This window comes from Poromitra crassiceps (genome assembly GCF_964638095.1).
Source record: "Poromitra crassiceps genome assembly, chromosome: 14".
Classification (NCBI taxonomy): domain Eukaryota; kingdom Metazoa; phylum Chordata; class Actinopteri; order Beryciformes; family Melamphaidae; genus Poromitra; species Poromitra crassiceps.
Window position 1 is genome coordinate 27,518,656 of NC_139633.1, and position 17,298 is coordinate 27,535,953.

The 17,298-nt window shown below is 42.9% G+C and overlaps 1 protein-coding gene across 1 annotated transcript in view; it reads right to left on the reverse strand.

The window, feature by feature from the left end:
• The window catches only part of pdzd8 (PDZ domain containing 8), a 53,053-nt gene extending 38,079 nt beyond the window's left edge, over window positions 1-14,974 (reverse strand). The window contains exons 1-2 of the mRNA XM_083651062.1: window positions 14,464-14,974; window positions 13,194-13,654 (exon numbers count right to left, since the gene is read on the reverse strand). Of these exons, the coding sequence (XP_083507188.1) occupies window positions 13,194-13,654; window positions 14,464-14,880 (878 nt within the window). The 5' untranslated portion in view covers window positions 14,881-14,974. The remainder of the gene's footprint in view (window positions 1-13,193; window positions 13,655-14,463) is intronic.
• Between the last annotated feature and the right edge of the window lie 2,324 nt (window positions 14,975-17,298).

A 17,298-nucleotide genomic window follows, 5' to 3' on the forward strand; every position in this document is an offset into this window, starting at 1 on the left:
ATTATTTTTTTTAATAAACAGGCAAAAATATTATGCTGTGTGTGGTAGTTGAAACATTGTTTCAAGTTGACATTTATTTATGTTTGTAGTTGAAACAAAAACATAAATACTGTAGGCTACATGAATGGAAATGTTTGATCATTAATATCTACTTTTAGAAATTATATAGGCTGAAATCAAATCACTGTGCATAATTGTGAAAGTGTCTTTATTGACAGATGAAAAGGCTGTTATTTACCCTTTGTCACCACCTGGTGAGTAAATATATGTGTAACTAAAACCATTAAAATTGACAACAGGTCTGCAACTTTTTTTCCCATGTATCTACTTGGCTGGTTGGGAACCCCTATGTTACATAACTGGACAGTCATGTAATTCAGGGTACAGCTCAAAAAACACATTTTGGTATCACTAACCAAATCAATATTGAAATTGATCGAATCGGAATCGAATCAAATCGAATCGAATCGAAATTAATCGATTCGCAACCTTGTGAATCGGAATCGAATCGATTCTTGAAATTTGAACCAATACCCAGCTCTATTAATTAGGGCCCTGGCACTGGTACACCTAAGTGGAATGGAACCATCATTAATGGTGTTGGTTGCGTGTGCTTTACTTCCTGCTTGACCACCTCAAAACGGTTGCTGTGAAATGGGTCCATGTGGCAGGTCAGAGACAGGGACTCTGTCCTGTGAGTGAGCAGCACGCTCCTTCGGATGAGGAGCTGGTCTTGTAATTATGGTAAGAATGTTGTTTGAGAGCACACACGCCTGTGCTTTGCTATTTTGGTCTCCTGGTGCTATGGCTGGTGCCCTGAGGGTCCTGCTGTTCTAAATAGTGGACTTTGTTCAGGCAAACTATCCACATTACTGATAAAAGTGGCATTATTCTCTGACCTCCCATGTATTCTGACATCAACTAGAAAAGTTGTCCTATATACACCGGCAGGGACCGTTATTTGATTCCCACTCCGGTAATCGGTATCATTTTGTCACCTGTGAATCAAACAGTGTCCAGTACTGTGATGTGGAATTTTTTCCTTTTGCATTTTTTTTTTTATTGATGATGTTGGCGTTTCTGTAGGTGGCGCTCTTTTCTCCGTTCATCCATGGTGGTTCATCGTGATTCGCTGCTCATATTAATGACCCAGTTCTAGAAATATAAAACACATCACGCATCAAGACCAAAAATAACAGCAAAATTAAAAAAAATCCAGCCACTGGCTTCCATCATGAGTGACCCACATTGTTATTGTGTTCAGATCAGATGAGCAGCAGAACCATGCCACACACTACATGACATATTTAAAGCTCAATGTAGAGCCGGCTGCAGTGCGGTGGATGGAGGCTTGTAGGTTAGTCCCTTTCAGAATGAAGGAATTGGGAATATTTGCATTTGAGGTGATCAAAGAGAAAGGTAGAAACAGGAGTTTAGCTTTCACTATCAAACCTGAAGATTATAGCTGAAAGCCCTTGTGAGAGCAGTCTGCCGTTTATTTTGATATTCACCAGTTGCATGCCATTTGTGTATTTTTAAAACGGGGATAAACCCCTTTCTTTGCATTTTATTTGTTTTAATGGAAGTGCTCATGATATCTCACATCACATGTGGCTTTGACTTACACAACTGAATATTTAGCCCACTTCGTAGAAAATAGCGAGATATATATTGTGTGGTGCCGCATTTCATGCAATCGGGAGTGCCCACGGGGTCAGGTGGCGCACGGGCACTGCACTAGTGACCTGTAACTGACACAATTAAATCACACATTCATAGAGATGAGTAAGGTGGATAATTAGAGCCGTGATCCAATAGAAACATTTTCACCATGCTAAATATTTGAATCATAAAATTGTCATTTGCTCCCTTTTTTTTTTAAATGAATGCAACCTTAAATTCTGTTTATTTAACATGGCATAATGCCGAAAACTATTGTTCAAACAAAATCTATGTTCAATGTATTTATTTATTTATATTGTTTATTCCTAAAACGACAGACGAACTTAGATTAGTCGAGTCGACTATGATGCACAGTGTCGACTAGTGGTTTTGATATTCGACTAGTCTGTGAAAGCCCCACTCCACTATGGGCTCGTCGTAATTAGAAAACATGTACTTGCTTTTGTTTAAGTACAAAATACTATTCACACAGACGGGACCCTATCACTTTCCAACAGACACCAGGGCAAGCGGGTCCTATTAAAAATGCATTGGGCACACCCATATGAGCTACCCCCCTTTGGCCTATCTGTGTCCTGTACTAGGCTTCTTTATACTTCAGGCCAGGGTGTGAGTGAGCAACATTGTGTCCTGCCGCATAGCATTATAGCTAAATGACTGGAATAAATACACTTTACTAATGTACATGCATGGATTAGCCCTCCACGATCACAACAACCAGCTTGACCTTTCTAGGTTTTAAGAAAACTGTGTGTATTTACTACTCAATTCCTTCGCTTGCAGCCTCGCCCGCAACTGCAGCTCGCTGAGCGGGCCCTGCAACTCGCATACGCAGCTCGGCGCACAATTTCTCAACTTTGCATCACCGATGATGACATCACTCACTGATGACATCACAATGGTGTCACAATGTGCAATGTCTATGATCACTGATGCCTGACATCATCAGTGCCTATGGCATCATCAGTGGTGTAATAAGATGATTTCGCTCTTATGACATCACCTATGACATCATCAGTGGGACAAAAATGTAAATCGAGAACAGACAGAGATTGCCCACTCGCCCCTTATAGATAGATAGATAGATAGATAGATAGATAGATAGATAGATAGATAGATAGATAGATAGATAGATAGATAGATAGTGCTGGTTTTGTATTTTTACAAAAAAAGGCAGAATCAAGTCAGGGAATCTGGGATTCCAGCAGCCTTGAGGTTGTCTGAAAAGTCTGAAAACACAGACAGGGATAAATAACACCATGTACTGTGTCTGTGATCCTGTCTCTTGCCTTCCCCAGGCACTGTTGCAGCCACACAAATCAAGACACCAGGCAGAGGAATAGAAATGTGATGTCGAAATCTGACATTTTGCAACGGAAGTAGCCCCAACGACTGTAATATTAGAGGAACAAAAAAAAAACCCAATGCGTTCTGTTCTTGGCATTTGCAATTTCAAAGTGACTGTATGGGCTTATGACTGCTCTGCTAATGACAAGTCAAAAGGCGTTAGGAGCAATGTAGACATTCCTTTCAGGAGGGAAACTTGACTCTAATCAGAAAGCTCTTATGAGATTAGCCTCCAATAGAGAGCCAAAGTGAACGTCACTTCCTGCTTCAGCACTGTACCAGAGATTTTCATCCGCCATTTATTTTCCCATAGACATTTCGTAAAATGCTTATAGCAATAGTTTTACTTGTTCAAACCAAACGGTACAGATATATTTAGAAACAGGAGAGACCACATGACATTTCGCTCGGACCAAAACGTTTAAAAAGATGCGGATTTAAAGAAAATATTTTTTTAATGTTTTTTTTTAGTTTTGGTCTGAGTGAAATGTTCTATGGTCTCTCCCGATTGTAAATATAGCTGAACCGTTTGGTTTGACCAAGTAAAACTATTTTTATACGCATTTTACGAAATGTCTATGGGAAAATAAATTGCGGAAGAAAATCTCTGGTACAGTGCTGAAGCAGGAAGTGACGTTCCACTTTGCCTCTCTATTCTTCAGCGTTGGAAAGGCCCGACACACACAGGGGGCCAAAGAAGGAATGTTATGTACAGAACTGTTACATTAGTTTCAGGCCTGTCCACTGTCCAGCATCAGCCACATGCTATCCGCCACATGCCAAATGAGCAGGTTTGTTTGGCCCTTACCAAACCAAGAGACCATTTACACCTGGCACTAACATGCGTTTTCTGTGATCAGATTGCAATGGGATAGTGCTTGACCAAGTACAGGTGTAAACACCCCCCAAGACACAATAAAGACGGATTGCCATCTGATCGGCCAGACCACCTCCGGAGGTGGTCAGGGATACATTGTGACGAGTGACCACATTGAACACAAGTGTAAATGCAATGTGTCTCAATCTGCATATTTGTATGCGGATTGAGAGGACACGCGTTTTGGGTGATCAGATTGCAATCAGATTGGAATCTGATCACCCAAAACGCATGCTAACGCCAGGTGTAAATGAAATCAGGCTAATGTGGTCAAGCACCATCCGATTGCAATCTGATCACAGAAAACGCATGTTAGTAGTGCCTGGTGTAAATGGCCTCCAAGTGTACTGGCAACAGAATTTGGCCCATCGTGTTCAGCGAAGAATATTTTTTAGTCCATGTTACATTAGGGCTGGGCGATATGGATCAAACATCACAGTCTGGTCCAACATCGACATTTCACATGATCAAAGGAATATAGAGGAATAAAATGGAAGCCTGATATGACATGCGGCCCAGCAAACAGCTCTCTAAGCCCCATAGGCTTAAAAAGGCAGCACAACAACAACAACAATAACAACAACAAGCATTCAGGCCACACCCATCAAATCAGAGATAAACTCTCCGATTATGATCCACTAAATCCTAAAATCGAGGCTTACAACATGAGACTCCATAAAATATGTAAAATATATTTCTTGCTGATAAAGTGATTTTCACATTTTGCGCCATGGTTGGCTGCCGAAGATCTACAAACTTTTCAATCGTCAAATACAGAGTAAGGGTAGGGGACGGGGTTTTGATTCATGTCTATTTATATACTGTATATATATATATTCCATCTTTATTCCACCTTTATTGTCCAGTTGAAAGTGAATATTATTCATTGCAGGATGGTTGTTCTTCAGGACTCTGATGCGTCGAAACCTTAGTTCAATAAAAAAGTTTCTATACACTTGATCCGTGTGGTTACAGTATTTTTGGAATTTATCCAAAGCCTCTCCTTGAATATGATTAATCTCTTAATCTCACTCTGTTGTAAAAAACCTCCTGCTTTATTGACTGATTGGAGTTTGGACAGTAGGGGAAGGGATTTGGCCGTGACATGGACTTTGCTCCTGCACCATTTATCTCCTGTGACGTTTCAAAAGAGGTGAGATGGGAGGTCCACTATACAGCAGAAAATGGCTGTTTTCAGGCCAGAGTATTACTACAAGCTGGACTACTACAGGCTGGACTACAGGCTGGACTACAGTGGCAGTCCGATCCATGCCGAAGGCTCCCTCTGTCTGCAGCGCAAAGCCGACAGATCTCGGTCTAAAATGGCCAGGCTAAAGACTAATAATGCTCAGCTGTTTTCAGTGGCGTAGCCTATACTATACATCAGGGGTGCCCACACTTTTTCAGCTTGGGAGCTACTTTTAAAATGACCAAGTCAAAGTGATCTACCAAACATATTTATTTATATATATATACACTGAGTATACAGTGGAAAACAGTGGAACAGTGGAAAACAGTGGAAAAACAGTCGAAACAGTGGAAAAACAGTGGAAAAACAGTAAAAAAAAAAAAAAAAAAAAATTTCCCTTAATGCCATGCGATCGACCACACTACCTTCGCGATCGACCGGTCGATCGCGATCGAAGGTATTAGGCACCCCTGCTATACATAAACCCGTACCGCAGCTACCACACGTCCCCCTACAACAGGAAATGATAGAGTAGCTGAGGAGAGAGGTTCAAGTGGAGGGATAACAGATGTCTGGGAGAGCAATTATGTAAGAAACAACACAGCTGACACTGGATAACATGTGCGTGTGTATCTGGAGGAGGGGGGGGGGGGGGGGTTGATGCTGTAATATGATACACAGATACTGTATATCTATATTGCTGTAATATGATACACAGATACTGTATATCTATATTACTTTGGCGGGAGATTTATTAACCTGTGTGCAAAACATGCTACTGTGGTGACAGTTTACACAATATACTGTATCATGTATATGTGTGCTTAGGTTGCAAAAAACTATGTGCGCAAATGCAAATGTGTGTGTGCACAGTGCAAAACATAATTATACTAATGAATCAACTTGTGTTGCCGGGTAAAAATGTTTTAGAATTAGTAGTCATTTAGTACCTGATGCGAGGTTCCCCAAAGTGGGGTCCAGGTACCTCCAGTGACTCGATGGCAGTTTTCTTTTCAATATTATTTCACACATTCAAAAAGGTTCTGCACCATAATTCATAGTATTCGGCATGATGTCACAAACATTTTTCCTACCAATATGGCGCTACAATACACACAGCTCATTGGGCTGTAAGTGTCACTTGATTGTAATCACCTGTTAATTGATCACAATCACCGGTTGTGGTGATGTAACAGAATACTATCAATAGACTGTAGTAGGACAATGGCCGCCATCACTATTTTCACTTTCCCAGTCAACACTAGGGGCCAGCTAAGGCAATTCCTGAACAAAAACCGCCATTTGAGAATATCATATTCTCAAATGTTGGCCGGAAACAACGAGGACTGTGGCGTGGTCCAAGGTTATGTTATTTCTGATCCTTGCTGTGTCAAAGTTGGGAACCCTGGAGTGTGGAGACGTGCACAGTTCCCAGCAGTATTCGCCATTGGGGAAATAGTGCAGGGAACGGTGCACTCCACACATAGCCTTGGATCCTGCCTCTACATGGCTGTTGTAAATGCCTGGATTAGCTCCAGTGGACCGCTGTCTCCTCCCTCCCCTCCACCGTCCTGCCATCTGTGCCAGTCAGCAAAGCCCCAGGACCAGCGTGCACACTCTGCTCCCCCTTACATCATCTCCCTCGCTCTGCTCTGCTCTGCTCTGCACGCTCATGGGTGACAGACATGACATGACATCATCTCAGTCGCTCTGCACGGTCATGGGTGACAGACATGACATGCACACAACACACGGGTGACAGACATGACATGCACACAACACATGCGCATTTAGAAAAGTCCCCTTTGCTGCAGTGTCCCCCCCCCCCCCCGCACATGACTCAAAGCATTGATGTTGTGGGCATGTCCGTGGGTCTGTGGCAGCAGAATAGAACAGTGTTTCATAGTTCAATTTAATAGTTGCTTCTCATGAAACGAACAAAACTGAGCGCAAACTTAAAGTCAGGCAACCCTTTTCGTCGGGCACAAACAAGGCAGCAATGCAGTGACTTGCTAGAAAACATTTAAAAACAAGGCTAGGTCGTAACCTAGCATATGGCCAGCCAACCCATTCTCACTCCGAGCGCGTAGCATATTGACGCTTTGTCCCATCCCTTGTGCGTCGCTTGTTACTAACATGGGACCCTTGAGCGACCCATGAAACGACTTGGGCTTTCCGACTAAACTCAATGTAAACCCATGGAAGTCATCTTTGGCAACTGCTCCCCATTAGTCAACTGCTCCCCCATTAGGAGCTAACCTCCCCCAGACCCTAACCCTAAACCTAACCTCTCCCACCCCCCATGCCTAAACCTAACCTCAACCAGACCCTAACCCTAACCTCTCCCACCCCCCACGCCTAAACCTAACCTCCCCCCAGACCCTAATGGGGGAGCAGTTGACTAATGGGGGAGCAGTTAGGCTAATGGGGAAGCAGTTGCCATAAGCGTCAAAGATGACTTCCATGGGTTTACATTGAGTTTAGTCGGAAAGCCCAAGTCGTTTCATGGGTCGCTCAAGGGTACTATGTTAGTAACAAGCGACGCACAAGGGACGGGACAAAGCGTCAATATGCTACGCGCTCGGAGTGAGAACGTGTTGGGCCAGCGCGATAAAGCGTTCACGAGCCTGTTGTAGCGGGCAGCGGGTTTGTTGATGTGGAGGGCTCTCTCGGTGGCGTTCAAAGTTCTGATGATGTCATAGACATTGTGAAATTGTCAGTGACATAATTATTGACCAAAATCATCTTATGACATCACGGATGATGTCATAGGCCGTTTTAGACACTGATTATGTCATAGATATTGTGACATCATTGTGATGTCATAGGCACTGATGATGATGCCATACTGTAGGCATTGTGACATCATCAGTGTTGTCACTTGTGCAATTGTGATTTTTGGTTACATTCACTGAAGTCTATGACAGCATCAGTGATGCAAAGTGCAAAGAGTGCAGCAGACATCTCTCAACAGACGTGGAACCCAAATCGGCACTCAAATCGGTACGCAAATTGGACTGGACAAAGCCAGATATAGGGCCCGCTTGCGCTGGCCAAAAAACAAGAATGAGCCAATTAGTCTTAACTACTCACACCAGTGTTTCCCCCAGACACAATCTCACAATCTGGTGGGAAATCAGTGAAACAGCATTTAGACCATGTGACTAAAACTTTCTATTTGAAAACGCATATTAATACAATTCTTCTGTGTGGGTTAGCAGCTCTTGAAGCCAACCAAGGCGACCCCACCTATTAAATGGTAATGGGAACCCGATTCACATACTGTGCGAGAGATGTAAACCAATAACAGCTGTTATGGGGGTTAACTTTAGTCAACAACAATGTGGTCAAATGTTAATAGATTTTGCATGTTACAAGCAAGTAGTCAGGTGACGGAGGTAATTAAGCTGACGACATGAAACGACTATCTTCGCGGTCTCGCCCTGCGGGTAAAAGGAGAGACATGCGTACTAGGGGTGGGGGAAAAAATCCATACACCATAGTATCGCGATATTTTGCCTGACGATATTGTATCGATATTTGGACGCCAAGTATCGATTTTGCAAAAAAAAAAAAAAAAAAAAAAAGGCCAGCAGTAAACAAACGGTAGCATATTTTCATTTTGTTTTAACAGTAACACAGTTTTGTCATAACAGTAATTTACAAATTCCCCAGTTACTAAATGGGCTGCACAAGATGTTTTGTGCAAGTGAAGTGAAGTTGCATTGTTCAAAAACGACCTAAGTACAGTAGTCCACACACACATCCAGTTAAGGTGGACTGTAAGTAGACTGTAACAAACAGTTCAGTTTGTCAGGTGCATGCAACTATGACATGACTTTATGAAAGTTGTTGGTCTGTCTACTTGACAATGTTGCTGCAATAAAATGGTTGAAGTCAGATGTACAGACTGAAAAATTGTTCTTATATAAACCAGATGTTGACAAAGTTTTCCTTTGGGGACATCATTTGCAGTTGAAAAAGTAAGAAATCGCAATATATCGAAATATCGCAATATTCAATATATCGCAATATTCAATATATCGCAATATCGGCGATATCGCAATACTATCGTATCGTGACTCAAGTATCGTTTTAGTATCGTATCGTGGGCATCTGGTGATTTCCACCCCTAATGCGTGCACAGTGAGGCCTTTTTGGAGCATCTATTTGAGATGTGCTGATCTCCCCCATGAAGGAAAAACACAAAATGACCAAACGAGACATAACGAGGTCACGGAAGCCTGGCCGACGCGTGACGTGACGTTTCCATGTTGTGACGCAGCTACCTACCACTGCAGTGCCGCGACCACGGGATGACCTCTGTGAACGTAAACCAACCCGGGACCAGAAGTCTGCGTCGGTCGTGCCAAGTAATTGGAAGCACCCGATGCTGAGTCTACCAAGTGCTGTAACAGCGATGATGGTGGCAGGCTGACAGATACACTTAGGAGGGAGAAGCGTCGTGCGCAGCACATTCTGGAGGCGATGTGAGCACATCCTAATTGGCTGGACCAGGAAACTCTCGACAAGCGCAAGACAGTCCATCCAAACCCCACAGTGAGAAAGACATTAACGTTGTTCCATTTGATTCATTTGGGTTAATTTACAGTAGGTTGCTGCCCCAGAGCAATTTAGAGAGAGAGTGGCGTCGTCAGCGGAGGCCCAAAATGCGTGACTCATTAGCCAATGAACGGCCAGGAAGGGGTCTCGCGCTACTTTTGAACGCTAAAATAAAGCTGATAAAAATAAAAAATAAAGTACAACACAAACTGTCAATTTTGCTGCAACTCGAAAGTGCTGCTTAATCCATCCAGAACCTTACTTCCTGGAACTGTTGAGTTAAAAAAAACTGGTCCATTGGAGTGAATGGAGATGTTGCGACTCTTCTATATACACGACTCTGGGTTGCCCCAATTGTACCTGGCTTGGAAACAAACTCACATGGATTCACATGGGTTTTGGTAACTATGCTATCCCACAAGGTTACATATTTTGGCTCATATTTATTAATAATAATAATAATAATAATAATAATAATAATAATAATAATAATAATAATAATAATAATAATAATAATAATAATAATAATAATAATAGATTTAAAATACCGGTATCAGTAGTATATTTGGAAGAAAACTAGTTTGATGATATGAGGCCGAACAGTCTGGATGAGGAAGCAAGCCATGTTGTAGCCCAGAGAGACGTGTCTGCTATCAGGCTGCCCTGTGATGTTGTCAGGGAGACAGACAGAAAACTCAGCCTCGCGCTGCAACAACAAACTTCACGGTGCTTTGGTGAACCCGACTGTCCGTCGCTTTCTGACAGAATATCATGTCGACTTTGCCAACTCTGAATACAGAACAACAACGAACAGAGACGGATGGTGTTAACTTGCCCCTCCCTACCTGTAGCGTTAGTAGCCAACAGCTCTGTTCAACACAGGGTACTACGTCCACATAACGTGACATTAACTTGTTTCATAATGCATAAGACTCGATGGGGAAAATGTTTAGTAAATAAAAATCAGTTTCAACAAAGATATGATACAACATAGATATTATATTACTATGGATGGGTCACCGGCGCAGGCAGCAAGTCTCCTAAATGGGCGTGGTCAACCGTTGACTAATGCTGCCTTCCAGACACCTGGGACGTGGGTGTTTCCCAGTGGAAAAGTCCCACCCCCCACCTTCAAAGCATTCCAGAGCACAAAGACAAAACGCAACCAAGAAACATGGCGGACCGCGACAAACTTTTTTTTGTTTGGCAAATAGCAAGACAGCTTAACAACGAGTAGAGCACCATCCTTACATATTTAAATGAAAATGAGGAGCAGCAATGACACATAATGTAACAGACTCTATTATACATTTTATTAAGGCACTTAATACTTTGGACTACATACTCCATGTTGCGGCCATTGTTGTGTGACGTCAGACAACTGGTTCCCAGCCTAGTGGGGGTAGATTTTTTTCTCCCAGTTTTCAAGTGGGAGCTCCCACTTTGAGTGCCGTTCCAGCGCACTTTTCCTAATAGGAGGCCAGAAAATCTGAAGGTCCCAGTTGTCTGGAAGGCAGCATTAGACCTGCCGAAAGTCCAAGTGGGCGTGTCCGTGGAAAACCATGGGGCAAAACCCACATGACAAAATAACAGGAAGTGAGTTGAAGCTGGGCTGTCCTGCTTGAATCCCATCCACATTGGATATGATGCTGCTTTGCTCGGGCCCTGCAGCAGAACGTTTTTTTTTTTTTTTTTTTTTTTTAAGTCGAGCCAGTGACGTGCGCAGTGCATTGTGGGTGTTGCAGTAGGATCCCCCTTAGAGTGATATGAGGAAAACTACAGCCGTTTTCTCTGTTCATAGGGCTCCAATTTAAAAAGATAATTACACATTTCTACCACATAGGTGACCTAAGTGTAATAAATCATCATATTCTCACAATGATTAAATAGGCCTTCTCTCGCACAATTGGCCATGTCTGCGGATGTACCTTTGCTAAGTCCTGCCCCCCTTGAATGCTGTTGCTATGGATGTCAAGCTTTCGCATATATATATATATATATATATATATATATATATATATATATATATATATCAATGGTTAATCCAATGTTACCGTTTCCATTCAGCTTTTCTACTTCATAACTGAGCTTTTAACATGCTGAGATAGAGCCTATTTTGTTTATTCGGCTAATAAAATGCTGCTATCAGAATTCTGCAAGGTGAAGGGGACAAAAAGAGGAAGGAGGAAGGAGGAACAAGAGAGAACAAGAGAGTGAGTGAGAGTGTGTGTGTGTGTGTGTGAGAGAGAGAGAGAGAGAGAGAGAGAGAGAGAGAGAGAGAGAGAGAGAGAGAGAGAGAGAGAGAGAGAGAGAGAGAGAGAGAGAGAGAGAGAGAGAGAGAGAGAGAGAGAGAGAGAGAGAGAGAGAGAGAGAGAGAGAGAGAGAGAGAGTGTGTAAGTGGGTGAAATTCACCACTGCAAATGACAGGAAGTAGCCCTATTGGCCAGTCTTTCCCCGATCAGTTGAACACAACCCGGGCCGTAGTCATTTCAAAGCTTTCTCTCCACAAAGTGACAGACGAGACGATTTCTCCAAAAGTCTGTGTCGTCCTTCAACAGTGTTCAACTCCCCTCTGATCAAGTAACCCGCCCCCCACCAACAGTGTTACGGCCTAACAGTGAATGTCCATGGCAACGCCCATGACGCTTTACAACAGTCTTGTCACAATGCCTCCTTGTGTGTGTGTGTGTGTGTGTGTGTGTGTGTGTGTGTGTGTGTGTGTGTGTGTGTGTCTCTGTGTCTGTGTGTCTGTGACATCACTGACTGGTCTTGTCACAATGCCTCCTTGTGTGTGTGTGTGCACCCTTATGACATCATCATCACTGATGACATCACGTCATTAGCTAATTAGCCTTACACTATTCTCTATTCTTTCCGGTTCAGCTAAGTTGCTTGTTATATCAGCTCAGCTGTTGTTGAATTTCTCTTGACGCCACACTGCTCTTTTTTATTTTGTCATAATGTTCAGCCAAAGATGCCTCATATAGAACGGGCTGACTGGACGCAGTGATAATTACATTCTCCTTCATTCAAAATGACAGCGAGAACTAGTTTTGTTTCTGAACGACCTTAATCAATTAGACACCCACTATTCACTATTCTGTACCTACCTCTCTCTCTCTCTCTGTGTACACTGAGCGGAGGTGGACCGCCTACTGGCCTTGGAGAAACAGCTTTGTGGCCTGATGCATTATGAAGGTCACGTACTTGTGTGGGATTTAAGTAGCCTACACTGTTCTCTGTGCAGCAGCAGTCAAACAGTTGTAGGCTATCAGATGTTAACAGTCTAGATCAGTTAGATGGGGATATGATAGACATGATGTTGTGACACACTGTCAAGTCAGGAAAGTGAACTTAAACTTGTTTTTATGATCATATGGGCTTCAGTTGGGGGCACTCCATAATCAATAATTATTGATAATAATAATAATTTCAAAGTCATGTCTACCTGATTTAGTTTGGTATAGGTGTTTCTAAAAACCTCCCAAAAACCTGATTATGTTAACTGGGGTAAGGTGTGTTTCTTAAGCCTACCTGATCTTGTAGTTGGGTAAGGTGTGTTTCTTCTTGATGACCCGTTTGAGCTGGTTGACTATGATGGAAGTGAGCTGAGGCAGCGGCCTCCCCTCAAACTGGGACTTCACCTCGAAGTCCACCAGCGGGTCGTCGAGGAAGGAGAAGGACCAGTGGGAGAAGGGCATGCGCGTGAACTGCAGCCTCAGCCTGCCCGCCACGCGCCGCATCTTGACGAACAGGTAGGCAGACTTCCCGAACACCAGCTCCACGTCGATGGCGAGGTGGAAGCCGCCGTTGTACTCGATGTCCACCTCGAAGTTGAGCTCCTCGGGCATGCCGTCCTCGTTCATGCGCACCGGCTTCATGAGTTTGGCCATTTTAAAAACGGGCAGAGAATTGCCCAGGGAGATATCCCTGAGACTGAGTCCCTCCAGGAGCCGACCCGCCGTCTTGGTCTGCAGCAGCTCCTCAAACTCCACCTAAAGGATGATTTTAAACTCGTCAGTGATGCTCGTGAATAATATGCCACTAGAGAGCCACGTGTAACAGATTTTGATCCCCTGTGGTTAAGAGTGCATCAGGTACCGAGCAGCTACAGCTACAGTATGGACTCTATTGCCATATCCCATATAAAGAAATTGTCACTGCTAACCATTGGCTGCTGAGATGCTGACAGTCAATTATTAATTGATGCATTTTTCTTATGAAAGTTACTTTATATGGTGAATGTTTTTTGTGTCTCGATTGCTTCGTGGCTTCGTGCATTGCTGAGTCCTGTGCTGCTGACCATTGCCTGTACTGTACGAGGAGGACCACAATGGAAATCAGTCTCCTTGACTTTATTGTGTGTTGAACTCCTCGACAAGTTCCTACATGTGTATGGTTGTGGCCTAAAGGCAGTGGTTCTCAACCTGGGGTCGGGGGGACGATCATGGGTCCTTGAGGGGGTTCCAGGGGGTCCCCCAGCAGCAAATTGATTAATTGTTACACTTCGCCTTTATTTAATTTACAATAAGTTAACACAATTAGAAGATGTAGAAGAATGGCTGTTCTGGTCAGTTTAACACTAACACGGACAGTCATGGGATTCTGGACAAAGTCATATATCTAGCAACAAAAATATTCTCAGATTTGGTTCAAGGAGAAAACGATCTCGTCAATAGGGTAGCTCTAATGTGGACTAAACTAGGGGGTCCCTGCTATGGAAAACGTTGAGAATCACTGGCTAAGGGCCTTCAGTTTTAAACCTATGTGCATTTTAAAATGTGTCAAATGAAATGAAACAAACCTTGATCTTTTTGGTGAGCCAGTGTCTGACCAGGGGAGTGTCTCTGAGCTCCCTGAACAGGAACAGAAAGATCGCGTTTAGGAAATCGCACGTCTCTGGCTGTGATGTATGGACGAACTCGCCGTGGTGGGTCTGTTGTTTGGGGCTGCCGCCGGTGACAGCCGCTTCCTGCTGCCTGCCGCAGGCGGCCTCTTGCGGTCTGGATGCGGCAGATGCCGTGCTGTCTTGCTGCTGCTGTTGGCCTGACTCGGCATGGTGGTTATTAAAGTAATCCTTCAATGCGGGATCAGGCACTGCTTTGACGTACTGCACTGTCCTGGCTACAGGCTCTGGGCTCCTCCGGTAAATCAGCAGGAACTGGAAGATCAACGTAACGAGGGCTCCGGAGAACGCGGAAACCAGTATCAAGTAAATCATGTCGACCTGCTTCTCCCTGTCGCCGTCTCCCTCCGCGTTAAAACGTTTTCGTATCCATAGGTTCTCCGTATTAACAAAGCAAGTTCCACCTGGTCGCTCTCAAAGCTGCCATATCATCTGCTTCTTTCCTGAGCTGCAGGCTCCGCAGTTGATTGGACGAACGTGCTACGTGGCTGTGCGTGATGACGTAGGTGGGATGTGTTGAGTGACCGCAGACGTGCCTTGGCTTTGGCACGCAGAGTCAGACCGTCACCCAGCAGCTAGGCGGTTTATGAAGTGTAAACTTTGCAGTTCATTGGTTTCAGATCCCAGCTGATAGATAGTCAATTTGGTCATTTCAGTTATTGCACATCCCAACATTGCACTTAGGACATCATGCAAAATCAAATCCGATGTTACAATTCTCTAAAAATCAAAATGTGATTGTCAATGTCATTGGATAGTGTTACTTTTGTTAGTTTTATTGTATCTCTCCTTCTCCACCACTGCTCTCTACGCCCATTTCACTGCATTTTTCAAACTACTATGGTCAGTAAAATTACTTTAAACATATCTTATGTGACTAATCAACCATTTCAATAAGTGCCACTGAATGACTGAAGGTTCACCATCTAATTAAACTGAAAACAGTTAAATAATAATAATAATAATAATAATAATAATAATAATAATAATAATAATAATAATAATAATAATAATGATAATAATAATAATAATAATAATAATAATAATAATATAAAGTAATAAAAAAAATGGGAAAGGGAAAACATTCTGGCCATCAAAACAAAAGTTTGAGAGTTTGAGATAGAGTTGGAGTTTGCAATGGGAAGCTGCCACAAGATGGCGCTATTTATCAATATCTGCTGGAAACATCACAGAGCAAATGCCTCAGATCATCTTGCATCAGATCATCATGCATCATATACATATATATATAAATATATACATACATACACACACACACACACACACACACACACACACGTTTAAATGTGTGTGTGTGTGTGTGTGTGTGTGTGTGTGTGTGTGTGTGTGTGTGTGTGTGTGTGTGTGTGTGTGTGTGTGTGTGTGTGTGTGTGTGTGTGTGTGTGTGTGTGTGTGTGTGTGTGTGCGCGTGTGTTTATAGCATGCATGCAGCTTTGTCAACTTAAAAGGGTGGTACACTCTCTTCTGCAAATGAAAAAATGAGAGGATAAAACAATGTCGAAACTCACCGTGGTAGCGAGCACACTCAAGGAAACGATAAAAACTCAGGTGCACGGCAAAAACACACTGATAAGAAGAGATAACAAGCCAGCACAATAAATGTCCTTTTCCAAATTGAATCTGTCATCTGGGCAGCAGCAACCAACGTTTCAGCCCACAGGCCTTCTTCAGCGCACAGGCCTGTGGGCTGAAATGCTGGCTTGTTATCAAGATAAAACAATGAAACGATAACAAAAATAAAACATATACAATATTTAACTTAATAGATAAAAACATTAGAAACCCAACTGACTGTGTCACACTTGCTCAGTTCTCACTCTTTTTTCCAATGACAAAGTCTCTCTTGATGTATAGAGGGGAGGTGATTTCAGGTGAATTATGGAGGAGAGTGATTTGCATAATGTCTATTTTGGGAAGAATGGGGCTGCAACTGATGAGACGAGAAGGACAAAATCGTTGAAAAAAGGCTTTGTGTGGAAATGAGGTAGTAATTAATTAATAAGATTATTATATCATAATTTAAGCACACAATCAGAAAGTCAAAGGAAGCAATACAACTGGTGGAAAATAATAAAACAATAAAACAAAGGACTGAATAATTGTGGGTTTACGGTAGGCTTTCCTGCACCCATATGCCCTGTTATTTTGTACTATGTTGTAAACGGAGTCCACAGCACAGGAATTTCACACGTGATACTTGTACTACGGAGTGACAATAAAAAAAAATCTTGAATCTATACTGTATGTGTGTAGTCTATGACGGGAAAAGATTGACAACACTTGTCTTTCTCTCTAAAAGAACAAACAGCCACGATTAATAATAAAGACTAAAATAACCGCATCGTGGTTGTATGCCTCGGATGGAACGGAGGGCCGTGAGTTCACAGTGACCTTGAACTTTAACCTTTCACCACCAAAATCAAATCAGTTCATCCTTGAGTCCAAGTTGATGCATGTGGATGAATGAGCCTCCAAACTTTGCTGAAACACTTTTCAGGGGTCTGGCATGAAACTGTCATGGTGCCCATATTATGTGGTTTGGACAGCGCCACCTACTGGCAACACAAAAAGGAAAGGGAAAGGAAGTGACGATGGTGGGAGAGGCGCGCTGTACAGGAAGCTGGGGAAAACGGTAGGGCTGTCCCAGAGTCTATTTTTCAGATAAAAATAGACTCTGGGTTCCCAGATTGGAGAGTGGCCTACCAGTAACCT